The sequence below is a fragment of the Hemiscyllium ocellatum genome, chromosome 17 (genome assembly GCF_020745735.1).
Source record: "Hemiscyllium ocellatum isolate sHemOce1 chromosome 17, sHemOce1.pat.X.cur, whole genome shotgun sequence".
Classification (NCBI taxonomy): Eukaryota; Metazoa; Chordata; class Chondrichthyes; order Orectolobiformes; family Hemiscylliidae; genus Hemiscyllium; species Hemiscyllium ocellatum.
In genome coordinates, this window is record NC_083417.1 from 71265378 (window position 1) to 71290914 (window position 25537).

General features: G+C 43.8%; 1 protein-coding gene across 1 annotated transcript in view; it reads left to right on the top strand.

The window, feature by feature from the left end:
• hydin (HYDIN axonemal central pair apparatus protein) overlaps positions 1 to 25537 on the top strand; it is an 888678-nt gene that overhangs the window by 666413 nt on the left and 196728 nt on the right. The window contains exons 50-54 of the mRNA XM_060837518.1: positions 4649 to 5314; positions 7206 to 7421; positions 12484 to 12680; positions 14026 to 14208; positions 22295 to 22414. Of these exons, the coding sequence (XP_060693501.1) occupies positions 4649 to 5314; positions 7206 to 7421; positions 12484 to 12680; positions 14026 to 14208; positions 22295 to 22414 (1382 nt within the window). The remainder of the gene's footprint in view (positions 1 to 4648; positions 5315 to 7205; positions 7422 to 12483; positions 12681 to 14025; positions 14209 to 22294; positions 22415 to 25537) is intronic.

A 25537-nucleotide genomic window follows, 5' to 3' on the forward strand; every position in this document is an offset into this window, starting at 1 on the left:
AACACACAGGCTGTCACCAGCCAGTGAAACAACCACCCCCTAATGAGAACCAAAGTACACCTGAAACACATTATGTGCATCAGGAGTTTAGAAGTCAATCCTAAGGAATGCCAGTTAACAAACTGGCTAAATAGCTCAGCCAGTTCAGAAATCAGCTTTTCCTCCACCGAAAGAGAAGCAGAAACCAACAGTAACACATTGACTGTAGCACCAGCCAGCACAGAGTCAGTCCCCTCAACTGAGGAGACTCTGAATCTCCTGTTTATTTTCCTTTTGTTCCTGTTTATATATTTTATTAAATAATTACAAAAGAGGTTACAGAGAAACAGTTAACATTTACAGCTGTATACAACAGCAATTTTACAACAGCAAAGCTAGGCCCCAAACCCTACTGTTCAACCAGTTTACAGGGAATTGAGGACAAACCACAAATCCCAGTTTCAAATATGAAAAGACAGCAACAATGGCATTTATACATAAGACAATCCTGTTCTGTAAAAAAGTACAGACAATACAGACCCAGCAAGCCCCCGTCCCTCCCAAATTCCCGACCACGGAGGCAGCCCACCCTACGTACCTTCTGGCTCTCGGTCCACCCCATGCCTCTTCCAGTTCTCGGTCTGCCCTGACACACCTTTCGACACCTCTAGGACAGCCCATCCCCTTCCCTGGGACAACAGCATGCAGGGTAGCCCACAAGCCTTCCGGATCTCAGCCTGTCCCCACGCGCCTTCTGGCTCTCAGCTGCTCTGACACACCTTTCGACCACCTCTAGGAAAGCCTGTCCCAATCACCACTTCTCAGGATGACAGCACTCAGAACAGCCTACTCACCATCTGGCTCTCAGGGCGACTGGCATCAGGGTGGCCTATCCACCCTCCGGCTTTCGGGACAGCCTACCAACCTTCAGGTTCACACCTACCCACCTTCCAGCTCTCGGGGTGACAGCTTTCAGGATGACCCATGAGCCTCCCTGCTCACAGTAAGGCCTGCCAGACCCAGGGACACACAAGACAGTGCAGGTGATAGACCCAATAAACAACACGCTACAGTTAATTACCAAAAATCAGCCCTTTCTGGTACACAGTCCAAATCTATACAGTCTTCAACATATAGAATCCATTTCCAGGAAGAGTGCACTCCAGTATACAATGTGCATTGTCAGAAATAGAGTCTACTCCAAACTGCAGAGTCCGTTGCTAAAAACAGAGTCCGCAACCAAGGGCAGAGTCCACTCCTGAAGGCAGCAAATGCACACCCCACAGCACACAGGTGTTCAGTCTCCATGGAATCCTGGCCCAGCCTTGGAAAACCAGGCCCACTCACAGGAACAGTACATTGTACAGGTGCAGTTAACTCACAGGGGTTTGGTCCTCTCCCAAACTCCAGGAAAGCAACTGCTCACCTCCCAGCACACACACAGGTGTTCAATCTTCAGAGGCCCAGTCCCAAGGCTAGGCCTCCCCACAGGAACAGCTCCTCTGGTAAAAATGTATGTCTTCCACAAGGGCTCAGTCCAAACACCAATAAAAAGCGACGACACACAAAAAAAAACAAAGAAAACTAGAGTCCAAGGGCTAAGACCTACCACAAAATTAACATTATCCTTTTCTCAAAAAGTAAAAAAAGAGAAAAGAGTAACACACAGGCTGTAACCAGCCAGTGAAATAACACTCCCCTAATGAGAACTGAGTTACACCTAAAACACATTGTGTGCGTCAGAAGTTTAGAAATCAGTCCTCACTAAAGGAATACCAGCTAAACTGGCTAAATAATTCAGCCAGTTCTGGAATCAGGTTTTTTCCTCCAAAAAAAAAGGGAAAACAGAATCCAACAGTCACAGTTGCACACTGACTGTTGCACCAGCCAACACAGAGTCAATCTCCTAAACTGAGGAGACTCTGAGTCTCCTGTTTATTTTTTTTCCCTGTTTATATTTTTTTTAAATTTTATTAACCAAATTACAAAACAGTTTACAATAAACATTTACAGCTGTACAAGAGACAGCAATTTTACAAGGGAGAGGAGCAACAAAGCTAGGCCCCAAACCCTACCGTTTGACCATTTCACGGGGAGATGAGGGCAAATCTCAAATCCCAGTTCCACATAAGACAGTGACAATGACATTTGTACATTAAACAATACGGTTACATACAGAAGTGCAGACAATACAGACCCAGCAAACCCCCATCCCTCCCACCTTCCGACCACTCTAAGGAAGCCCGCCCCTACCCACCTTCCGGTTCTCGGTCCATCCTATGCCCCTTCCAGTTGTCGGTCCGCCCTCACACACCTTTTGACCACCTCTAGGACAGCCCGCCCCGGTACCCGCCCGGGGTGACAGCGCTGAGGACGGCCTACCCACCTTCCAGCTTCACTAACCACCCTCAGCACCTTTTGACCACCTTTGGGGCAGCCCGCCCCAGTACCTGCCCGGGGTGACAGCGCTGAGGACAGCTACCCGCCTTCTGGCTCTCGGTTTGCCCCTACGTACCATTGGGCTCTCACCCACCCTGTTGCACCTCCGACCAGTGGGCTATCCTAGCACACCTTTCGACCACCTCTAGGGCAGCCCGTCCCCTTCCCTGGGACGACAGCGTGTAGGGTAGCCCACAAGCCATCCGGAACTCAGCCCACCTCTACGCGCCTTCTGGCTCTCGGCTGCTCTGACACCTTTCGACCACCTCTAGGACAGCCCGTCCTGATTACCCCTTATCGGGACGACAGCACTCAGAACAGCCTACTCACCATCTGGCTCTCGGGATGACTGGCATCAAGGTGGCCTACCCACCCTCTGGCCTTCAGGACAGCCTACCAACTTTCAGGTTCACAGGATGAACCTTTCACCTTCCAGCTCTCGGGGTGACAGCTTTCAGGGCGACACATGAGCCTCCCAGCTCACGACAAGACCTGCCAGACCCAGGGACACACAAGACAGTGCAGGTGATAGATCCAGGAAACACCACAATAAAAGAAAAACAGAGTCCTTTCTGGTACACAGTCCAAATCTACACATAGAGTCTTCAAGATATAGAATCCATTGCCAAGAAGAGTCACTCCAGTATACGATGTGCGTGGTCGGAAATAGAGTCCGCTCCAAACTGCAGAGTCCGTTACAAAAACAGAGTCCACAACCAAGGGCAGAGTCCACTCCTGAAGGCAGGAAATGCACACCCCACAGTTGTTTAGTCTCCAGAGTCCTAGTCCAGCCTTGGAAAACCAGGCCCACTCACAGGAACAGTACATTGTACAGGTGCAGTTAACTCACAGCAGTTTGGTCCACTCTTGAGGGAAAGGTGTTCTCCCAAACTCCAGGATACAGCAACTGCTCACCTCCCAGCACACACACAGGTGTTCAATCTTCAGAGGCCCAGTCCCAGGGCTAGGCCTCCCCACAGGAACAGCTCCTCTGGTAGAATGGATGTCTTCCACAAAGGCTCAGTCCAACCACCAATAAAAAGTGAAGACACATACAAAAAAACAAAGAAAACTAGAGTCCAAGGGCTAAGCCCTACCACAAAATTAACATTATCCTTTTCTCAAAAAGTAAAAAGAGAAAAGAGTAACACACAGGCTGTAACCAGCCAGTGAAATAACACTCCCCTAATGAGAACTGAGTTACACCTAAAACACATTGTGTGCATCAGAAGTTTAGAAATCAGTCCTCACTAAAGGAATACCAGCTAAACTGGCTAAATAATTCAGCCAGTTCTGGAATCAGGTTTTTTCCTCCAAAAAAAAGGGAAAACAGAATCCAACAGTCACAGTAACACACTGACTGTTGCACCAGCCAACACAGAGTCAATCCCCTAAACTGAGGAGACTCTGAGTCTCCTGTTTATATCAGTCAGCCAAACCTCTCTGATTGGACCAGGGTGAAGGGCTTATGCCCAAAATGTTGATTCTCCTTCTCCAAGGATGCTACCTGACCTGCTGTGCTTTTCTAGCACCACACTTTTCAACTCTGATCTCCAGTATCTGCAGTCCTCACTTTCTCCCAGGGTAACAGTCCCAATTAGGGAACACATATTCTGTGAGGTCCACCTGGCTAACCTCATTATGTTCACTTACCATCAGTCCCATTCAGTTACTCTGTTGTGGATTCAGAGGTCAAGGGGGTGACCCACCTCCTTCCACCTATCCCACCTCCATCGCCCCCCCCCCTAGTCCCTCCTCCCTACCTTTTATCTCAGCCTGCTTGGCTCTCTCTCTTATTCCTGATGAAGGGCTTATGCTCGAAACGTCGAATTCTCTATTCCTGAGATGCTGCCTAACCTGCTGTGCTTTGACCAGCAACACATTTGCAGTTGTAGTAATAAGACAATATTCTCTGTTTCTGCTGTCAAGCAAGAAAATCAATAAATTCTTCATAGTCATCCAACTTTCTCTTGTGCACTCTTGTGACTTTCCTAAAGAGGATCTATGCCACCCGTCTGGTGATTGTAGGCTCTGCACTCCCTAGTGAATGTATTTTTTTGGGTGGAATTGCTGGTTTAAGACAGGGATACAAGTCTAACAAGTTTAATATCCCTTTATAATATGTTTGCAGTGCAGGAGGTGCAGTCAAATTGTATGAAAGGATCATTTCAAAGCCTTTGGGAATAAAAGAACATATATAATGGTGGTTTTGTTATGTATTTTTCTACAGAGCACAAATATTTCAACAATGAGGAATGATGTTCCTGAAGGAAAGGTCATTACTACCGACCCTCATGATTCAGCAGATCGTGGTGATGTAGAGGAAGGAACTAGAAAGAGAAAGATCAAAGATGCCAGAAGCAACCACGCAACATTGGACAGGACTGACTCAACCCAAGACGATGCATTATACAAAAGCCCAGAAAAATTGCTTTTCCAGAGATTTCAAAGGTATGAACGCAACCAGAAGAAAATCTCTCAAACTTTGGAATTCTGGGATCGAACCCAAGGAGCCGTTGTCTTCCCGACATCAGAGGATGTCCAAAGCTTTGGAGAAGAGCATATGATGGAGCGGCCTGCACCTTCAGGGAAAAGGGGTAAAAAGGATCGACATGACAAAGTCGAGAAAGAGAGAGCTGAACGAGCTGAGAAGGAACGAGCTGAGAAAGACCGCTTGGAGCGAGAAAAGGCTGAGAAAGAACGTTTGGAAAAGCTGAGAGAGGGGAAAAGTGGTGGTTCTCCACTATCCGATAACACAGTTGAAGGAGACAGCAAGGAAAGTGCAGAAAAAGAAGAAGTTTTTGGAGTGCCACACATCAAGCTGCACGTGACTGACCCAGAGGATTGCTATGGGAAAATTATTCTGGAAAGCGGGAAAATTCCGACAGTTGATGTGGTAAAGACACAAGCATTGTTTGCGAGTAGCATAATACCATATCTAACATTCCGTGACGTCTTCAAATCTGCTTTGACCCTTGATTTGCTTAATTTTTCAATGTCCCCTTGGCTCATCCCCTGTGTAAACCCTATCTCTACCTGCAAAAGTCTGTCCCTGAAACACCAGCAGCCATGTATGTAAAAGGATACTTTCTAAATTAGAAAATAACAGAAAATTAATTAAGATACATACAGTTTCTAATGCTATAATAATTTTCCAGTACATAGAATACAACAAATGCTGGAAATCACAGCAGGTCAGACAGCATCCATGGCGAGAGAGCAAGCTAATGTTTCAAGTCTGGATTACTTTTCATCAGCTCAGTAATTTGCTCCTTCCAGTACATTGATTAGTCACATTTTGTTATAGTTATTAGGTTACATGAAATAGATTAAATGTCACAAACACAGTTATTATATTAGAACTTAGGAATATAGGGTTTAGGAATGTAGATTTGAGTTTACAGTCAGATCAGCCGTGATCTGATTCAGTGACATAGAAGGGTTGAGGGACCGAATAGCCTGCCTTGTTTCTGATTTGCATATTGATATGTTTGTATGATTACCTTGAAATTATCTGAGTGCCTTGTTATTATACCTTTAATAATAGCAGTGTCTTTCTTTATTCAAAAAGGGAGCAAATGTTAAACCAGGAAAGACAGGCCAGTCTGTCTAACGTTTGTGGTGTGCTAACAATTGAAAACAATCTGAGGGACAGAATTAATCTGTGTTTAGAGAGGAAGGGATTAATCAGGAACTGTCTGTGTGGTTTTGTGAAGGGGACTTGATTGAATTTTTTGAAGAGTGATCAAAGTTGTAGATGCGGGCCAAATGCCTTTAATGTAGTTGACTTAAACTTCAGTAAGGCTTTTTCAAAGGTTCTGCATGGGAGACTAATAGTAAAGGTAAGAGCCCATGGGCTCCAGGAAAATTTGGCAAATTGGATTCCTGAGTGGCAGGAAGCAGTGGATGATAGTTTAGGGATGTTTGCCAACTATAAGTGCGTACCCACTGAGGTCCAATAGGGATCAGTATTGGGAGCCTTGCTGCTTGTGATTTATACAAATGATTTGGACTTGAGTGTAGGAGAATTGATTAGTAAATTCTTGGACAATATGAAAATTGGGGGAGTGGTAAATAGTGAGAAGAATAGCCATAGGCTATAAAAGGATATAGATGAGCTGGTCAGGTGGGCTGATTGGTGGCAAATAGAATTCCATCCAGATAAATGTGAGGTGATGCACTGAGGCAGGTTGAACAAGACTAGCTAAGGGTCTTCACTCTGAGGTAATTATTTAGAATCATTGCAATAGTCAATACCAGGTCTATTATAACCTGCTCTCTGATTAGTGCCAAAACAGACTGTTGTAAGAAACTATCCAGAAAATAATTCTCAGAATTCCTAATCTAAGCTAGCTTTGCCATCTGACTTTTCCAGTCTATATGATTAAACTTCCCCCGATAATCATCACACCTTTTTCACAGGTAAGCTCCCATTACTACTACTTTTACACCTGTCCTACTATGTAGTTTCCCTTAGGTGGCTCATATACCAATCCCACAAATGACTTTCTCTTGACCGTATTCCTACCTAAAACATTTCTTTATCCTTTCTTTCCCTGAATTTAGGTGATTACATCTCTCTTTTGCTAAAATAACCTGCAATCAACTTTCCTACCTTGTTTTCCTTTCTAAATGTCACATACTCTTCAAAACTCAGGTTCCAAACTATATTATCCTGCAGCTATGTCACTGTAATGGCTACTAGATCATTCTTGTTTATCTAAATTTATACTATTTCTTCATCTCTTTTGTTTCAAAGTTCACTGATATTGCTTTCTCTTTTGTAGGTTTTAAATGGTCTGGGTCTGAGTCCAAGTGGCCCCCCTATTCCACTTCCCGCCCTGTTTGCAGTGGTACAATTTCCTTTGGAACCAAGGCCCACTTCAGGACAAGAAGTACAAAAAAACTTCACACTTTTACCCAACCCAGATGAAGGAAAATTGTTGTTTGAGGATAGGAAGGAGCCTGAACCAGAGCCTGAGGTTGTGGTCCCAGTTATTAAGGTATGTCTGGAGCAAGAACATCAGTCTGGGCTGAGTGAAAATGGCTGTATCTAATATTCTTGTTGGTTGCCATTGAATACAGTTCTCATGTGAATCTTAAACAAACAAGGTAATGTGGACAGTGAGCCAGAAGGTCTTTTTTCATGTCTGTTCTCAAAGTGTGATGCTTAGGCAGGTGACATGTAGCTTGTTCAAAATCAGGGATCATGTGGCCCATTCTGCTGGTGTAGCAGACTGTGTGTTGAAGATACGAGTTGAATATATTGAAAATCTAGGATAATGTTTCAGGGATGGGTGTGCTGTATTGTCAAAGGCAATGTTCCGAATTTTCCTCGTTCTGAGTAGACTACACACTCCTCTGAGCCCAATCATTTAATCTATTAACATCCTACATTTCACAAATCATTCAAATTTCAAAGTTCCAAAAGCCAAACTATTCCACGCACTGTTTGTTCCAGATTGCTGTGCACATTCGCACTTTAAAGGAAACATTGTTCTCAAACCACTTGTCCCATCCTATTTCTCTTCAGGTCACTTTAAACATACAGTTTCATACAGTGCGATCAACCTCTCTTTTTATATGTCTCATTTTCCTCTCATCTTGTATGTCCCCCTGTCTGTCTTATCACAAATTAAATTTTCCTTTTTCTCACATGTCCCACCAATGTAGCTCTCCTATCGCAACTCTTGCTACATCTACTGTCAGTTGTTCAGTTCTAAGTCACTGCTCACGGTTGTGTTCTCCTCCTTTTCACATATTTAATCTTTCCCCTCCTCACATTTTTCTATTCTCTCTGTCTTCAGCCATCCCATTCTCCTCCAATTTCCTGTTCCTTATTTTTTCCTACCACACATTCCACGTGTGGGTTTTTAGGTCCCTTTTCTTGACTCAAGCTATGCTCAGTATACATGTGAAGGGAGATGGAAGGAATCACGCAACTTGCAAGTATTGGTTTATCATATAAACAGCATTCAAGATCTATTCATCTTGTTAAATAATAAAATTAAATTCACATAGTCTGGTCAACCTTCCATGGATTATTGTTATAGCTGCAGTTAATTATGGTTTCCAAGTTTACAAATGTGACTCAGCAAATAATAAGACTGGATGCTTATTGGCCGTTCTTTACATATTCAGCATCCAAATCTGCATAATATTCTACCCATCAGAAGGCATTCTTTGACACTAAATCTATTGATCAACTTCATTGCAGGTGCTTTGTGTGTGTAGGTGTCCAAGATAGATCTGTCCAATTGGATTCGTGTTGCTGTCATCCTTTCCATGTAATTGGGTTCTGAATTGTATTCTGGGACATTGAATGTTGCCGAATAAGGAGTAATTCTGATTCGTGTCCTAATCTAGGATTCTTACCTAGATGGTCCACAGATCTATCTCTTTCACTGACGTCAGCTCTTGCCTTACCCTCACAGCAGAGCAGCTTTTCTCCAAGTGTTTTGAGTCCCTGTCTGTTTTTTTTGTCTTTTTGAGACATGCTGCTAATTTTCAAGCACACTTCCATCTGTAGAGCTCACTAATCCTTTAGATACAGGTTCTGTCTCATTCACACTGTTCCTTGCTGCACTTTTCCCGTTCCCTATCCCACCATGCATGATTGTGACATTGGAATTTGATGCTCAGCCCATCCCCACTTGAGCTCGGTATTGTGATCAGCCTGTTTCTTTCAATGTAACAGTGTAATCCTGACTGCTGTGTGGCCATGTACAGCTGAGACAGAACATTGGCTGGGGATGTCAACTTTAAGATGAGAATGAATTTTCCCTATGTCCTCCTCAGAATGTAACCCTCAACCTACATCAAACCATATTGTCAGGATGGTATTTTTGAGACCTTGCTCTGTGTAAATTGACTGCAAAGTTTGCTATATTGTAACAATGACAAAACTTCAAAATCCCCCCATTAACTTTATAAAGTAAAACATTTGGAATGTCCTGAAGTCATGAAAGGGGCTTTGTAAATCCAGGTATGATGGTTTGTGGACATAGTACTGGTCTAAATTATTTCAGCTCCAAATGAGTGAAAACTAATGACTTGACAACACTTGCAACTGTCTTCAAGACATTCTACGTGGTTGCGCCTTCTTGGCCTCCTCTTGAGATCCTCAGTATCACATATGGCATCCTTAATCAACTACTCCATTCAGAGTCAGAGAGTCTGACAGCATAGATCCAGGCCCAAGTGTTCATCCATGCTCAAATGTTCATCCATGCTAACCCTATTTCCCTGCACTTGGCCTATATCCTTACAATCCTTTCCTACTCATGTATTTGTCCAAATGCCTTTTAAATGTTGTTAATGTACCCATCTCAACCATGTCCGCTGGCAGCTCTTTCCAAATGCATTCCACCCTCTGCGTAAAAAGGTTGACCCTCAGGTTCCCTTTTATTCTTTCCCCTCTAACCTTAAGCTGATGCCCTCTCATCCTCGATTCCCTAACTCTGGGAAAAAGACTGAGGGCATTCATCCTATCCACATCTCTCATGATCTTATGCACTTCTATAAGATTCCCCCTCAGTCTCCTTTGCGCAAAAGAAAAAGATCCTAGCTTGTCCAACCTTTCCCAAAAACTCAGATCATTGACTCCTGGCAACATCCTTGTAAAATTTTTCTGCACTCCTTACAGTTGAATAACATCCTTCCAATAGCAAGGTGACCAGGACTGAACACAATAGTCCAAGTGTGTCCTCACCAATATCCTGTACAACTGCAAACATAACTTCCCAACTTCAAACGCAGTGCTCTCACTGATGGAGGCCTGTGTGTCAAAAGCCTTCTTCACTGACCTGTCTACCTGTGACTTCACTTTCAGAGAACAGTGTACCTGAACTCCAAGACTCCTCTGTTCCACAACTACTTAAGACCCTACCAGTCACCTTGAAACTCCTACCTTGATTTGACTTTCCAAAGTGGAAGACCTCTAACGTATCTATACTAAACTCTGTTTGCAATTTCTCGGCCCATTTCCTCAGCTAATCAAGGTCCTGCTGCAATTTCTGATAATCTTCCTCACTGTCACAACACTAAGTATATTTTAGTATCATAAGCAAACTTACTAATTATGCATTGTACATTCTGATCCAAATCACTGATATGGATAACAAATATTAATGAGCCTAACACTGACCCCTGAGGCACTTCATTAGCCACAGACCTCCAGTCCGACAAGCATCTTTCCATTCTGCTTTCTACTGTCAAGCCAATTGTGTATCCAATTTGCCAGCTTGTCCTGGATTCCATGTGATCTAACCTTCCAGAGCAACCTCCCATGTGGAACCTTATCAAAGGCCTGACTGAAATCCATATGGACTAGGCCTACTGCCCTGCCTTTGTCAACTTTCTTCATGATAGGTAGAAACTACCAAAGGTACAGCAAAGGCTGAGGCTCTGATAATATTCCGGCAATAATACTGAAGATATCTGCTGTAAAACTAGCTGTGCCTCTAGTCAAGCTGTTCCAGTGCTGGCATCCTCCTGACAATGTAGAAAATTGCCCAGGTATATTATGTTCAAAAAAAAAGGACAAAGTGAAACCCAGTCAATTATTGCCTCATCGGTCTACTCACAGTCACCCGCAAAGTGATGGAAGGTGTCATCGACAGTACTATCAAGCCACACTTGCTCAGCAATAACCCACTCACTGGTGCCCAATTTGGGTTTTGCAAATGCTACTCTGCTTCAGACCTCATCACAGCTCTGATCTAATGGTTGACAAAAGAACTGAATTCCAGAGATGAGGTAATAGTAGCTGCCTTGAATATCAAGGCTGCACTTTACCAAGTGAGGCATCAGAGAGACTGAGTAAAACTAAAGACAACGGGAGTCGGAGGAAAACAATCTACTGGTTTCCATAAACCATCCTGACTTGAAAATAAATTGACACGCTTTCACTATCAGTGGGTGAAAATCTGGACCAGCCTTCCTAACAGTATTCTTGTCATACTCCACTCTCATTCCCCTAGTCTGCAACAGTTCAAGACCATGACACATTTGGACTTACTGGAGGACAAATAAGATTGGACCATAACTGCTGACCTAGCTAGAAATACTCACATCCCCTGAATAGTTTAAAACCTTCGCACCTGTTGTGTTCAACTACTGAATTCGCATTTGTCCATGTTAATTGCCAGTAAGGGGAAACAAAGGTACAGAGTATACTCTGCAAAATCTACTATGAATGGTGGCTCAGTAGCACCAGTGCTAACTGAACCCTGAAGAACTAGTCAACCAGACTACTCTTGTGGTGAATGTTGGAGGAGCAACACAAGGGAAAATCCTTCTTGATCTCACAAATCTACTTGTCATAAATGCACGTCTTCATTGGCAGCATTGATATGATTGATCACCTCACAGTTTTTGTGAAGAGAAAGTTCAAACTTCACACTGACACCACTCGCCATTGTGTTATGTGGCTCTCATGGTGAGCTAACTGGCTTCTTTCAAAGCAACTCAAACCTGGGCTTCTGAGAAAGTACTGAAAAGGGGGGGTTACATTTCAGCACAATCTACAACCTCAAATCTGACCTATTCCCTAATTTAAAAGAAAACTGAAATTTCTGGAAAAACTCAACAGGTCTAGCAGCATCTGTGGAGAGAAGTTAGAGTTAAAGAGTTCTGAGGAAGGATCACTTGACCCGAAATGTTAACTCTAATTTCTCTCCACAGATGCTGATGAACCTGCTGAGCTTTTCCAGCAATTTCTGTTTTTGTTTCTGATTTACAGCATCCTGCAGTTTTTTTCAGTTTTTGTCCTTTAACATGCTGCTTTTATCGATCAGTCAACTTACCCTAATTTAATAAGTAATGCAGGAGAACATTTCAGGAGAAACATCAGGCATGGCTAAAGGCGAAGCACAAACCTGATGAAGCGACTGCAGAGGACTGCGCAATACTTCAAGAAGGCAGCTGGCCATCACCTTCTCAAAGATAACTAGGACTGGATTTTAAAGGCTGGTCTTGCTGGTGGCACATACATCCTGTGAACAAATAAGCGACATATTCTTTAATTTATTTGAGTTAAGTAAACTTTTTTTTTGTGTACTCCAGGAAGAGCCACAAGTTCAGCATCGAGGAAAGTCCAGAAAGGAAAGAGATTTGGAACGTGACAAGCGTCGGTCCGGTGGTCATAAAAGAGGTCGCCGTGATTCCCGCTCTTCAATTCTTGTGGGTACTATTTCACCTCAATCTGATGTTGACCGTAACACTGGTCTTGAGGACACAAGCAAAGATTTAAATGTCATCAAGTAAGCGACCTTGATCTCATTTTCCTTAAGCAGCAGAGATTTATATTGGCAAAGACTTCCCTTTCCTATACTAAAATTATGTTTAATATAGTAGCAATATTATAGAAAGAGAGTGTCACACTTCAACTGATTGTATGTCATCTATGTTTTGGTGGTGTACAATTCAACAGATAGCAACAACCTTCTGATCTCTTTCTCAGTTGATTTGTCTCTAAGAATTCTCGTGCATGTCTTTGTTTTGCCTGCCCTAGGATGTGTGTGTTGGCCCAGTCAAAGTGTTGTCCTCCTTCGTTTGTATGCAAAAGGCACGACCCACTCTCACTAGTTTCTATACATACAGAAAAAGAAGGACACCACTTTGACTGGGACAACACACACTATCATAGGTCAGGCGAAACAAAGACACCGCACGAGAATTCTTACATGCGTGGCATTCTAACCAGAACTTCACCAGTAAACACGTTGAATTAGATCCAATCTATCTTCCCTTGAAAAAGAGAAGCGGAAATGACATCACCCACCTTAAGAAACCAAGACCTATAAGTAGAGAAGCGGGACATACCACCAACACTTCACCAGAGACTCTCACTGATGATGTTACGTAGTCATAGTGATGAAACATCTGAAAACAAATCGTCCAGCTCAGTGAGCTAACTTACAGACTTATCATCAACCTGAGCTATAAATCTTCTCAAAAATTGTTAATAGGAGGTGATGTCATTGAAACATACAACAAAAGACAGGATGTATGCAGATAAGGTGTTTTCCCAGAGTTGGGAGCCTAAAACAAAAAGACACAATTTAACCACACTTGACCACACTTGCTGATTTATTAAGAACCAAAAGGCTGAAAATTCTCTTGCCCGCCACTATGTTCATTGGATGCCTTTGGTCTCCAGGTGTTTCCTGCACTGCCCAATTCAGCAAGGAGGTGGGAGGATTTATTTTTAACTTGGAAGATTGGGAATCTTGGAACCACTACCACAGTCAGAGGGCTGTGGAAGCTCAGTCTTTAACTATGTAGAGGTTGATAGATTGCTGATTACTAATTGCATAAAGGGTTATGTGGATAGTGTAGATAAATGTATGGAAGTGTTGAATCAACCAGGATCATCATAAATGGCAGAACAAGGTCAACAGACTGAATGGTCCAACCCACTTTTCAATTTTCTAATCATGGTTACTCACTTTTCTTGAAGACTAGGAATTACCCATACTAGTAACAATAATAACTGGTCAGTATGGTGAATTGTCTGAATGAATATACTGTGCTATAAGTTGTGCTTTGGCTCATTTGACCTTTGTGAAAGTTTCCTCTGACCCATCATCATTGTCTGCTCTGCAGAGTTCCTCCTTACCGCTGGATCGTGCAACCTGGGGAGGTAGTTGCATTACAATTGCGTTTTACCTCAGCAGAGTGTGGGACATTTGACCAGACGCTGAACTTTGAAATCATGAGCACACGACGATGTTACAAATTGTACTGCAGAGGAGTCTGTACATACCCAACTATAAGTCAAGATCCCTGGTAGGTTTTGTAAGTGCAAAGGAAGATTTGTGTTACAGGGATAGCTTTCATGAACTTTGGACCAGTTGGCACAGCAACATGATCATGATTGTACATATTAATTCCTTCATAAGATAATTTACTTGCATTATAAGTATTTGAATTTTTTTCTGGTTTGAGAGGCAGCAGGGTCATGTTTTAGGTAAAAACAATGACAGCAATTGCTGGAAACTAGATTCTGGATTAGTGGTGCTAGAAGAGCACAGCAGTTCAGGCAGCATCCAAAATGCAGTAAATTCGACGTTTCGGGCAAAAAGCCCTTCATCAGGAATAAAGCCTTCCAATAGGTGAGTGAGGGAGGGGATGAAGGTGATAGGTCGGTGAGGGTGGAGGGTGGAGTGGATAGGTGGAAAAGAAGATAGGCAGGTAGGACATGTCATGGGGACAGTGCTGAGCTGGAAATTTGGAACTAGGGTGAGATGGGGGAAGGGGAAATGAGGAAACATTGATGCCCTGGGGTTGAAGTGTTCCGAGGCGGAAGATGAGACGTTCTTCCTCCAGGCGCCTGGTGGTGAGGGAGAGGCGGTGAAGGAGGCCCAGGACCTCCATGTCCTCAGCAGAGTGGGAGGAGGTGTTGAAATGTTGGGCCACAGGGCAGTGTGGTTGATTGGTGCGGGTGTCCCGGAGATGTTCCCTAAAGCGCTCTGCTAGGAGGCATCCAGTCTCCCCAATGTAGAGGAGACCACATCGGGAGCAACGGATACAATAAATAATATCGGTGGATCTGCAGGTAAAACTTTGATGGATGTGGAAGGCTCCTTTAGGGCCTTGGAGGGAGGTGAGGGAGGAGGTGTGGGTGCAGGTTTTGCAATTCCTGCGGTGGCAGGGGAAGGTGCCAGGATGGGAGGTGGATTGTAGGGGGGTGTGGACCTGACCAGGTAGTCACGGAGGGAACGGTCTTTGCGGAAGGTGGAAAGGGGTGGGGAGGGAAATATATCCCTGGTGGTGGGGTCTGTTTGGAGGTGGCAGAAATGTCGGCGGATGATTTGGTTTATGCGAAGGGTGGTAGGGTGGAAGGTGAGCACCAGGGGTGTTCTGTCCTTGTTACAGTTGGAGGGGTGGGGTCTGAGGGCAGAGGTGTGGGATGTGGACACGATACGTTAGAGGGCATCTTGAACCACGTGGGAAGGGAAATTGCAGTCTCTAAAGAAGGAGGCCATCTGGTGTGTTCTGTGGTGGATCTGGTCCTCCTGGGAGCAGATACAGTGGAGACAGAGGAATTGGGAATATGGGATGGCATTTTTGCAAAAGGTAGGGTGGGAAGAGGTGTCATCCAGATAGCTGTGGGATTCGGTGGGTTTGTAAAAATTGTCGGTGTCAAGTCAGTCATCATTAATGGAGATGGAGAGGTCCAGGAAGGGGAGGGAGGTGTCAGAGATGGTCCAGATTAATTTAAGGTCAGGGTGGAATGTGTTGGTGTGGTTGATGAATTGCTCAACTTCCTCGTGGAAGCATGAGGTGGCGCCAATGCAGTCATCAATGTAGCGGAGAAAGAGGTGGGGAGTGGTGCCAGTGTGATTACGGAAGATCAACTGTTCTATCTAGCCAACAAAGAGACAGGCATAACTGGGTCCCATACGGGTACCCATGGCTACCACTTTGGTCTGGAGGAAGTGGGAGGATTCGAAGGAGAAATTGTTAAGGGTGAGGACCATTCCGGCCAAACAAATGAGTGTGTCGGTGGAAGGGTACTGTTGGGGACATCGGGAGAGAAAAAAACGGAGGGCTTGGAGGCCCTGGTCATGGCGGATGGAGGTGTAGAGGGATTGGATATCCATGGTGAAGATGAGGCGTTGGGGCCCGGGGAACCGGACATCTTGGAGGAGGTGGAGGGCGTGGGAGGTGTCTCGAACGTTTGTGGGGAGTTCCTGGACTAGGGGGGGATAGGACAGTGTCAAGGTAGGTAGAGATGAGTTCAGTGGGGCAGGAGCATGCTGAGACAATGGGTCGGCCAGGATGGTCAGGCTTGTGGATCTTGGGAAGGAGGTAGAACCGGGCAGTGTGGGGTTCCTGGACTATGAGGTTGGAAGCTGTGGGTTGGAGATCTCCTGAGGTGATGAGGTTCTATATGGTCTGAGAGATGATGGTTTGGTGATGGGGGGTGGGGTCATAGTCGAGGGAGCGGTAGGAAGAGGTGTCCTCGAGTTGGTGTTTGGCTTCAGCGGTGTAGAGGTCAGTGCCCCAGACTACCACTGCGCCCCCTTTATCTGCTGGCTTGATGGTGAGGTCAAGTTTGGAGCAGAGGGATTGGAGGGCTGCGCATTGTGAGGATGAGAGGTTGGAGTGGGGAGGGGGGTAGACAGGTTGAGACAGTTAATGTCCCGGCGGCAGTTGGAAATGAAGAGGGCGAAGGCAGGTAATAGACCAGCACGGGGTGTCCAGGTGGATGCAGTATGTTGGAGGTGGGTGAAGGGGTCCTCGAAAGGTGAGCGGGAATCCTGATTGTGAAAGTAAGCTCGGAGGTGGCGGAAGAAGTGTTTGACGTCACGACATGTATTAAATTCATTGATGCATGGACGGAGGGGGATGAAGGTGTGTCCTTTGCTGAGGACTGATCGTTCGTCCTCAGTGATGGGGAGGTCTGGAGGGATGGTGAAAACTCGGCAGGGCTGGGAGCTGGGACCTGGTGTGCGTGTGGAGCTGGGAGTGAGGGTCTGGCCTGGAGTGGGTGTAGTGTTGGGAGGAATGGGGGTAGAGTCATGAGCAAGGGTGGTGTTCCCCTCAGGGTTCTGGGGTGCGGAGATGGTGACAGTGGGATCTGTGGGGGGCATGTCAGCAGAATGCAGGTAAGTGGCGTTGTTGAGGGCGGAAGTGGTGGCAAATATGGCAGTGGAGGGGGCAGAAGTCACTGAGTGTGTGACATCAGCAATGATGTGAGGGATGGAAGTGATATCATATGTGGTGCATGAGGAATTGTGAGGGGCGGAAGTGAATGTGGGCGTGGCTATGGTGGGGGCAGAAGGGACGTCATCAATCAGCGTGGGGATGGTAGCATGGCTAATGGCGTCCGAGCAGCTCCAGAGACCAGGGGAATCTTCTGCAATGTTTGAGGAGCGCTGGTTATGGAGGTGGGTAGATAAATGTTTGTTGTACTTCCAGTTTTTTACCTAATCCAGAGTCATGTTTTAGACTGTTGCACTCAGAGCTGGTGTCAAGAATTATTTGGATGTAGTCATTTTAATCAACTTGTTTCGACGTGTTATGGCACATCTTCAGTGCAAGTGAGTCTTGTACCTGGATCACCAATGATGCCCATTATTAAATTGTGTATTTGTAGAAAATAAAAGCTGAAAATGTGTTGCTGGTTAAAGCACAGCAGGTTAGGCAGCATCCAAGGAATAGGAAATTCGACGTTTCTGGCATAAGCCCTTGCTTATGCCCGAAATGTCGAATTTCCTATTCCTTGGATGCTGCCTAACCTGCTGTGCTTTAACCAGCAACACATTTTCAGCTGTAATCTTCAGCATCTGCAGACCTCATTTTTTACTAGAAAATAAAAGCCCAATTTTAGCAGATTTACAGTCTGGACTTTCCTGTAATAATGCCCTAGTTTCTGGGTAGTTCTGAAGATATCAAATTATACTAATCTGACATTGCATCATAGTTGGTCTTGTTGGTGACACCCACATCCTGCGAACGAGTAAAAGTGTGTTCCCTCTATCATGTTGGTTATCTAAGAATCACAAAGTTTCAAAATTTTCTACATGATGCTAGAAAAGATGGTCATTTTTGATTGGTATTGCTCTGCTGAATATAAATGGGGCAGTTTGGCATGATCAATGTTCCTGAGCCATTTCTTTTGCCTTAGTCTAGAACCACCACCACAGTGAGGAGGCCTTGCAGAATCTTCACCTCACAGAAATACTTGGTTGCCTGATAGTTTGAAACTTCATTGAAAATGCCCACCAGATCCTTCTATTCCTTAAGAAATAAAAGTCTGGCAATCCTCTTGCTCATCACTGTTTTATTAGGTGCCTTGTGCTTTTGGTGGTCTCTGCATGGCTCCATTGTGCTCAGTCAGGAAAACACATACAATGATGCTGCTTGAGCTCACGAAAATCCTTGGATTGCCAACTGATGGGATTATAATGTAGACACTGTTGATACTGACAGCAGATGTGTAAATTGCCCTTCAACAGTAAGGGTTTAGCCTTTTGGACATGTATCAAGATCAAAGTTTGTGCGAAGATTTGTAGCTCGGGTGCTTGTTGTAGTGGTTCTGTTCGCCGAGCTGGAAGTTTTTGTTGCAAACTTTTCGTCCCCTGGCTAGGAGACATCATCAGTGCTGTGGAGCCTCCTGCGAAGCGCTTCTTTAATGTTTCTTCCGGCATTTATAGTGGTCTGTCCTTGCCGCTTCCGGGTGTCAGTTTCGGCTGTCCGCTGTAGTGATTGGTATATTGGGTCCAGGTCGATGTATCTGTTGATGTGTCAACAGACACATCAACCTGGACCCAATATACCAATCACTACAGCGGACAGCTGAAACTGACACCCGGAAGCGGCAAGGACAGACCACTATAAATGCCGGAAGAAACATCAAAGAAGCGCTTCGCAGGAGGCTCCACAGCACTGATGATGTCTCCTAGCCAGGGGACGAAACGTTTGCAACAAAAACTTCCAGCTCGGCGAACAGAACCACTACATGTATCAATATCATTCATAGGACTATGCACCCAATTGTGAACAAGAACTTTTTGAATTGCAAGATGCTGGACGTTTGCATGTTTTTAATCTACTCTAACCCCACAATCCTCTAACATATGTTTGCTTCTCAAATTCTGACCTCTTGAACACCCCTGATTTTAATTACTCTTAACTTTGCTTGCTGTTCCTTTGTTTGCATAGAACCTAAGCTCTGGAATGTACTCCTCAAACTCTCCCAATATGATCCATTTTAGAACATTTCCACTCTATTTTTAAACTAGAAAGAGTGCGTCAAAAAATTACTAGGATGCTTCCTTGACTGGAAGGTTTGAGTTATAAGGAGAGGTTGGGTAGGCTGGGACCTTTCCCACTGGAGAATAGGAGACTGCAGAGTGGCCTTTTAGAGGTCCATAAAATCATGAGAGGCATAGATAAGGTAGATAGCTGACAGTGTCTCCCCAGAGTAGGAGTGTCTAAAGCTAGAGGATATAGGCTTAAGGTGAGAGAGGGAAATATACAAAAGAGTCCAAAGGGGCATGAGTGTCTGGAATGAGCTGTCAGGCATAGTGGTGGAAGCGAATACAATGTTGCCATTTCAGAAACATTTAGACAGGTACATAGATGGGGTAAGGATGGATGTATATGAACCAACCACAGGCAAATGGGACTAGATTAAATTGTGAAAACTAGACAGCATGGCAAGTTGGGCTGAAGGGCCTGTTTCCATGCAATAGACCTCAATGACTCTCTACAGTTTGATCATCAGCCCCGATATTTCCTTCTGTGACCTGATGTCATATTCTGTTTTATACTGACTCTGTGAAGTGCCTGTAATATCTTTTTAACATTGAAGCACGATATAAATACAAAAACATGTTGTTATTCTTGAGTTCTGAGTTCATGGAAGTACTGTTGGATGAGTTTTGTGATGTATTGAGTCGCTTGAACGATGTATACAGTGCTGTAGAGGAGATGTCACTAGAAAATGCAGTTCACCAGTTCTTAACTATCCACATGAGGTCGTTAGACTTGTTATAGCACTGTCGCTGATCCTTGGATCCAGATGCATATGGATGCTATTTTGAGGGTGATCCTTGAGGGTTTCCCAATCCCTGCAGGATTGTAGTGTTTCTGTTGTTCCCATCTCCAGCATTAATAGCACCAACTGTCTAATTTCTGACATTGAGCCCACCCTGCCCTGGTGTTCACCTTTCTGTTATTTACAGTTAATTCCCTTTAAAAAAGAGAAGGCCACCTTTAAGCGAAGCAGGCTTGTGTTTTATCTGGGCAACCACTCGAGATACATGAGCTAGAAAAAAGCAATGTGGTATTCACAAAGTCAGATTCTGCAACCATTCAAAAGAGGTAGATGCCCCAAATTTCCCTGCATTTCTCTGCAAATTTCCCTCAATTTAAACAGCTGGGGACACATTGCAAATTCAGATCCTTATTCCCAAAAGTAATTCAGTTACTAATGCATAGCCATGATTCTGATTTGGATTGGTATCAGGTATCAGTGGAGTAGAGGTAATTCACGTACAACTTCTGGGCGATTTGTCAATTGAAGCAGCAGCAGTGAGTAAGCAGGCCTCCCCTCAGGAAAGTCAGTGAAGTGTTTTTAAAGTGTACTTACTGGCAGATTGGAGCCTACAATCAGCATCATAATTTTTAAATCCCTTAAATATCCCTGATTTTAACTACTACAATTTTGCTGGCTGTGCCTTCAATTGCCTAGAATCTAAGCTCTGAAATGCTGACCTTAAACTCTGCCTAACTAAAACTCTTGCCTCTTTTTAGAGCCCCTTAAAATCAGCATTTTTATTTGGGATGTCTTAAGGCTATGAAAGATACTATATAATACATGCAGCCTTTTTTCCAAGAGACAAGAAAGAAGGGAACTTGGTGGGGAGAAGTATAGAAGTATGCAGGCTGGCTAAATCAAGGTATTCACCAGAAGTGAAAATCAACGAGGAGAAAGTGAGGGCTGCAGATATTGGAGATCAGAGCTGAAAAATGTGTTGCTGGAAAAGCGCAGCAGGTCAGGCAGCATCCAAGGAACAGGAGAATCGACGTTACAGAAGAAGGGCTTATGCCTGAAGGGCTTATATTCCTGCTCCTTGGATGCTGCCTGACCTGCTGCGCTTTTCCAGCAACACATTTTTCAGACCAGTAGTGAAAAGCAAAGGATGTTAAACAGTGAAAGAATTATTACAGAAAAATCTCCTAAGTGTTAAAAGTTGCAGAATAGTTTTTGATGAATGGGAAATGCTAGAAATACTTAGTCATATATCACGGAAACATACTCTTCAGTTCAACCAGTCCATGCTGAACATAATCCTAAACTAAAGTAATCCCACCTGCCTGCTCGTTGCCCACATCCCTTCAAACCTTTCCTATTCATGAATTTATCCAAATGTCTTTTAAACGTTGTAATTGTACCCGCATCTATTACTTCCTCAGGAAGTTCATTCCATACACAAACCACCCTCTGAGTTAAAAAAAAAACTTGCCTAATTTCTTTTTTAAACCTCTCTCCTTTCACCTTAAAAATGTGCTCCACGTCATGAAATTCCCCATCTTAGGGAAAAGACAACTACCAGAGCCATATACATCTACTGTATCTATACCTCAAATTATTTTATAAACTTCTATCAGGTCCCCTGTCAAACTCCTATACTCCAGTGAAAAAAGTCCCAGCCTATCCAGCATTTCTTTATAACTCAAACCTTCCATATCTGGCAACTTTCTGGTAAATTCTTCTGAACCCTTTCCAACTTGGTCACTTCCTTCCTATAACTGGACAACCAGAACTGGACACTATTCCAGAAGAGGCCTCACCAATGTCCTGTACAACTTCAACATAATGTCCCAACTCCTATACTCAAATGACGCACTGATTTTTACAAAGACATCACAAGGAAGAATAATACTGATTTGGAAATGGGTTGACACTGTCAAAATAGTGGGCGGCACGGTGGCACAGTGGTTAGCATTGCTGCCTCACAGCGCCTGAGACCCGGGTTCAGTTCCCGACTCAGGCGACTGTCTGTGTGGAGTTTGTACGTTCTCCCCGTGTCTGCGTGGGTTTCCTCCGGGTGCACCAGATGTGCGGGTCAGGTGAATTGGCCACGATAAATTGCCCGTAGTGTTAGGTAGGGGTAAATGTAGGGGTATGGGTGGGTTGCACTTCGGCGGGTCGGTGTGGACTTGTTGGGCCGAAGGGCCTGTTTCCACACTGTAATTCTAATCTAATAACAGGTGAAACTTCATTAAAACAGGTGTTGCACAAAGTAATTCCAGGGTTCTGTGACAGTCAGTAACTCTTCAACAGTCAACCAACTAATGTCTGATTGATGGAATTTCTGCTTTGTTTGACCATTTGTCTTTTTTGCTTCCTTCCCAGTGTTGTTTTTCAACATCGGAGGAAGAACACGAAGGCAGAAGAAATTCCTCGGAAGAAGTACATCATGAACACAGGAGTATTTCAGTTTGGGCCACTGCTCTGTGGACTGACAAGAGAAAGGCAAGTAATGGCATGAAACTATACACCAATTGATCAGGAGTTAAGGTTGCTAACTGTCCAGAATAATCTCCAGAGCACTTCCTTAAATAACACAGAGAAAAACAGGGACATTAGTCTGTTTCCATGTAGTGAGTCCATGAAGAGGATGGGTCCTTGGCAAGATTCAGAAGAGACCCCTAAAGTGTAGTATATTGGGAAGTTTAGTTTTTATCAGATATTCTGCTATTTACAGCTTTAAACTGAGCACAAGGCTTTATTGACTCATTCCAGAATCTTTTATCACTTGATCTCATAGAATCATAGAGATTTACAGCACGGAAACAGACCCATCAGTCCAACTCATCCATGCTAACTATATATCCTAACCTAATCTAGTCCCAGCTGCCATCGCCCAGCCCATGTCCCTCCAAACCATTTGAATTAATATACCCATCCAAATGCCTTTTAAATGTTGCAATTGTACAGCCTCCATCACCACCTCTAGCAGCTCATTCCATACACGTACCACCCTCTGCATGAAAAAGTTGCCCCTTAGATCACTTTTATATCTTTCCCTTCTCGTCCTAAACCTAGTTCTAGTTCTGGACTCCCCCACCCCAGGGAAAAGACTTTGTCTAGTTATCCTATTCTTGCCCCTCATGATTTTATAAACCTCGATAAGGTCATCCCTCAGCCTCTAACGCTCCAGGGAAAACAGCCCCAGCCTATTCAGCATCTCCCTTTGGCTCAAATCCTCCAACCCTGGCAATATCCTTATAAATCTTTTCTTAACCCTTTCAATTTTCCCAATAGGAAGGAGACCAAATGCTAATCCAAGATGGAGGTCGAGACAAATTGTGGCTGTAAGAACTGCTTTTTTTGAGGTATTTTAGGTGTTGAAGGTATTTTCCTCAAATTCTAGGAGCAGCAATTACTATTTTACATACTGTTGCATTGTTTTGGAACTTTGATCTCTTGCATCATTACTGATGTAAATTCAATATTTATATTTGAGAATTGATCCTTTACTCTATAACCAGGAATTCTTTTGTCTTCACTTTCTTTGTACACTTTGTTCGTTATTTATGATCATTTTCGAGCTGGGGAGAAAGTCTATTTGACTGGATCAGACAGCTGGAAGTGGTGAATCCTCCAATAGTGCACCGAACCAGAGATGACAAGTGTTTCATTTGGGGTTGATGTTTATCAACTTTATTAAGTTAAAAAGTGTTCCATGTTTATAACTTCCATATTTGGGTGACTTGTGGATATGGAATGGAATAGCGTTTTTTTTAACCATATAATTCCCTGGAGTTTGCACTGTAGTTTCTGGTCTACATATTACCTCTTGGCCAAGTAGCCTGACTCCAATTGCTGTCTCCCAGTATTCCCATTGTGAGTTGCCCTTTGTGTTCCCAGTATGGATTAATTCTGGCCACAAATTGTGAATCAGTGGTTGGCAGTACTGAAACTGACTGCCCTCTTCAGTAGGTGTAATTTGCCACAGTGCTTCTGACTCAGCCTTGCAGCATGCCACCCAGAGAAGGCTTCAGCCCATGTGAGTGCCAGAACCAGCTGAATGCATGCTATAATAACAACGTATAGTCTAGTGGGCTGATGTGACACCTATTTACCAAATTTGTACAAATTTGCTTATCACTCACAAAAGAACGGGTGTCTGGTTATGCTAGCATTACTGAAAGGGCCAGACGTCTAATTTGCATTTAGGATAATTTGGAAGAAACTTTTCTAATGCAAAGTGCTTAAAAGCACTCTGGAGTATTTTTTAAGGAAATGTGGTGAGTTCCTGGATTTCACATGTTGTTCTCCTGCAGACAATGAAAGACAATCGATCTGCCCAAAACAACGTTGAAGCAGTTTATTGGAACAGCAGTTTGAATGTCTCTGGGAATTAAACATTTCAGGGGACAGACCACAGACTGGAGAAGGGACATGCTATACAAGGTGCCCTCTGCTTATTTGGAGACATAAATTTCTATGTTCCTTGACAGGCCAGCAAATCTATCTCAGTGTGCCTGTCCATCTGTGTTCTGTTGTATGCCAGCACATTGCCTACATCTGATTCTCTGTGGCTATGTAGTGGTTCTGTTCGCCGAGCTGGAAGTTTTTGTTGCAAACGTTTTGTCCCCTGGCTATATTTATATATTTTCTTGCTACCTTATAAGCCAGTATTTATGCTTTTATTCAAACTTGGCTGGAGTCCACAAATACCAAGTAACTCATCGCATACAGACCCCTTTTTCATACTAGCCTGTAAGAGACATGTAGTCCAGCATCAAATCTGCCAGATTGAGTGACAGGGTCTGTCCATGTTCTCCTCCTTTTGCAACCTATGTTGTGGACCTGGTAGCAGTTGGCTGTTTAAAAGTGGAAAACCAGAATGGTAAGATTGGGATGAGAAAAGAGATGTGGATTGGAAGCCCATCGATCCATGTTAACACTATCTGCAATTTGTTTAGCATGCTAATGGGCAGATGAGGTTGAACTTAGAGTTGAAAATGACATAAGGCAGGAATATTCTATTCTCAGTGTTCACAGCAATACATGGGCTCCTTCACACCCAGACCCATAATACTAAGAGCCATCTCATTCACAAAGTTCAGGAGATATAATCATCCATTTCCCCCACTGATTATGCTGTCTCCTTTCCAATGTTTGCCACCTTATTCTGCAAGAGGAAATAATGTCAGTCATGGTGTTGCACTGTGTTAGGTGCTTGAGTGTACAGTCTGATTTCAGGATATTAGATGTGAGGCCTGGCTGGTGCAGATTTGTCCCTGGGATGAGGAGGTTGTCCTGTGATAAGAAACTGAGTAAAAAGGACTTACAGTTTTGGATGTTTAAAGCAGAGTTGACCTTATTAAGCCAGGTGAGATTCTGAAAGAAAGTGATAGAGTAAATGCTGAGAGATTGAATTGGTTGGGGAATTTAAAACATGGAGGCACATTCTTAGGATAAGGGACAATCATTTAGGATTTGGTTAAGGACAAATTATTTCACTCAAACCAAATTAGGAGCACAATTTAAGCATAAGTGACTAAACAATTAGGGCAGAAACTAGATGAAATTTCTTCATTTGAAGAATTGTGAATCTTTGGAATTCTCTATTTCTGGTAGTTGTGG